Source organism: Otolemur garnettii, unplaced genomic scaffold, assembly GCF_000181295.1.
Source record: "Otolemur garnettii isolate 467f Iridium unplaced genomic scaffold, OtoGar3 scaffold00108, whole genome shotgun sequence".
NCBI lineage: Eukaryota > Metazoa > Chordata > Mammalia > Primates > Galagidae > Otolemur > Otolemur garnettii.
Window position 1 is genome coordinate 5,971,965 of NW_003852503.1, and position 1,340 is coordinate 5,973,304.

The 1,340-nt window shown below is 46.0% G+C and overlaps 1 protein-coding gene across 1 annotated transcript in view; it reads right to left on the reverse strand.

Moving 5' to 3' along the window:
* Positions 1-1,340, reverse strand: part of ARCN1 (archain 1) — a 34,568-nt gene that overhangs the window by 6,566 nt on the left and 26,662 nt on the right. The window contains exon 8 of the mRNA XM_003796845.3: positions 966-1,074. Coding sequence (XP_003796893.1) covers positions 966-1,074 — 109 coding nt within the window. The remainder of the gene's footprint in view (positions 1-965; positions 1,075-1,340) is intronic.

Below are 1,340 nucleotides of genomic sequence, written 5' to 3' on the forward strand. Positions count from 1 at the left end.
CATTGTTGTTTGGCGGGTCCGGGCTGGGGATTCGAACCCGCCACCCTAGGTGTACGTGGCTGGCGCCTTAGCCGGCTGAGCTATAGGCGCCGAGCCTCAATTTATTTTTTTGAGAGAGTCTCACTTATGTCGCCCTCAGTAGAGTGCTGTGATGTCACAGCTCACAAAAACCTCAAACTCTTGGGCTTAAGTGATTCTTTTTGACTCAGCCTCCCAAGTAGCTGGGACTATAGGCACCTGCCACAATACCTTTTGTTGTTGTTGCTGCAGTTGTCATTGCTGTTTAGCAGGCCCGGACCGGGTTCAAATCTGCCAGCCTGGGTATTATGTGGCTGGGGCCCTAACCACTGTGCTACGGGCACTGAGCCAATTTTTTTTTTTTTTTATAGAGTCTCACTTTGTCACCCTCAATAGGGTGCTGTGGGATCACACCTCACAGAAACCTCAAACTCTTGGGCACAGTGATTCTCTTGTCTCAGCCTCCTAAGTAGCTGGGACTATAGGCACCTGCCACAATGCCCAGCTATTTTAGAGACAGGGTTCCACATTTGCTCAGACTGGTCTTCAACCTGTGAGCTCAGGCAATCCACCTGCCTCGGCCTCCCAGAGTGCTAGGATTATAGGTGTGAGCCACTGTGCCTGGCCTTATCATTTCAATTTTAGTGTATGTCCTGCCAATATAAGGAACATACAAATCTGGAACATTTCTATCATCCCCAAACATTCCCTGGTGCCCCTTTGCAGTCAAGTACCTTCCTCTCCACCTCCTGATTTCTGTTTCCTTTTCCAGAAAGTCACAGAGCTGGAATCACATAGTATGTAGCCTTTCATGTCTAGCTTCTTTCACAACTGGTGTTTTTAAGAAGCATCTCAGAATGGTTAGGTGCTGTCTCCAAAACAAGTTCTAAAAGATCAGTTTTATAAGTCCAATGTAGAGAACATGATTACATGGGGATACTACTTACGGGAGTGGAATAGTGATAACCACATCATTCAATTCTAAATTATCTTCTTGTAGCTCATACTCTATGTTGACATCACAGCCATTTCCACTCTCTGAGGGCCAGCAATTAACTGAGAAGAAAAGCAAAGCAGCCATACTAGAACATTAGAAAAAGGAGAAACGTTAACATGGCAAATCAAAGCTGACTGACAGCTGCAGGCCTACAACATCCTAATGTAAGCTATATTAAAGACAATAGTTTCAAAATTAAAGCTATTAAAAATTAACAATTAAGGCTCGGCGTCTATAGCTCAACCGGCTAAGGCGCCAGCCACGTACACCTAAGGTGGCAGGTTCGAATCCCCAGCCCGGACCCGCCAAACAACAATGACGGCTG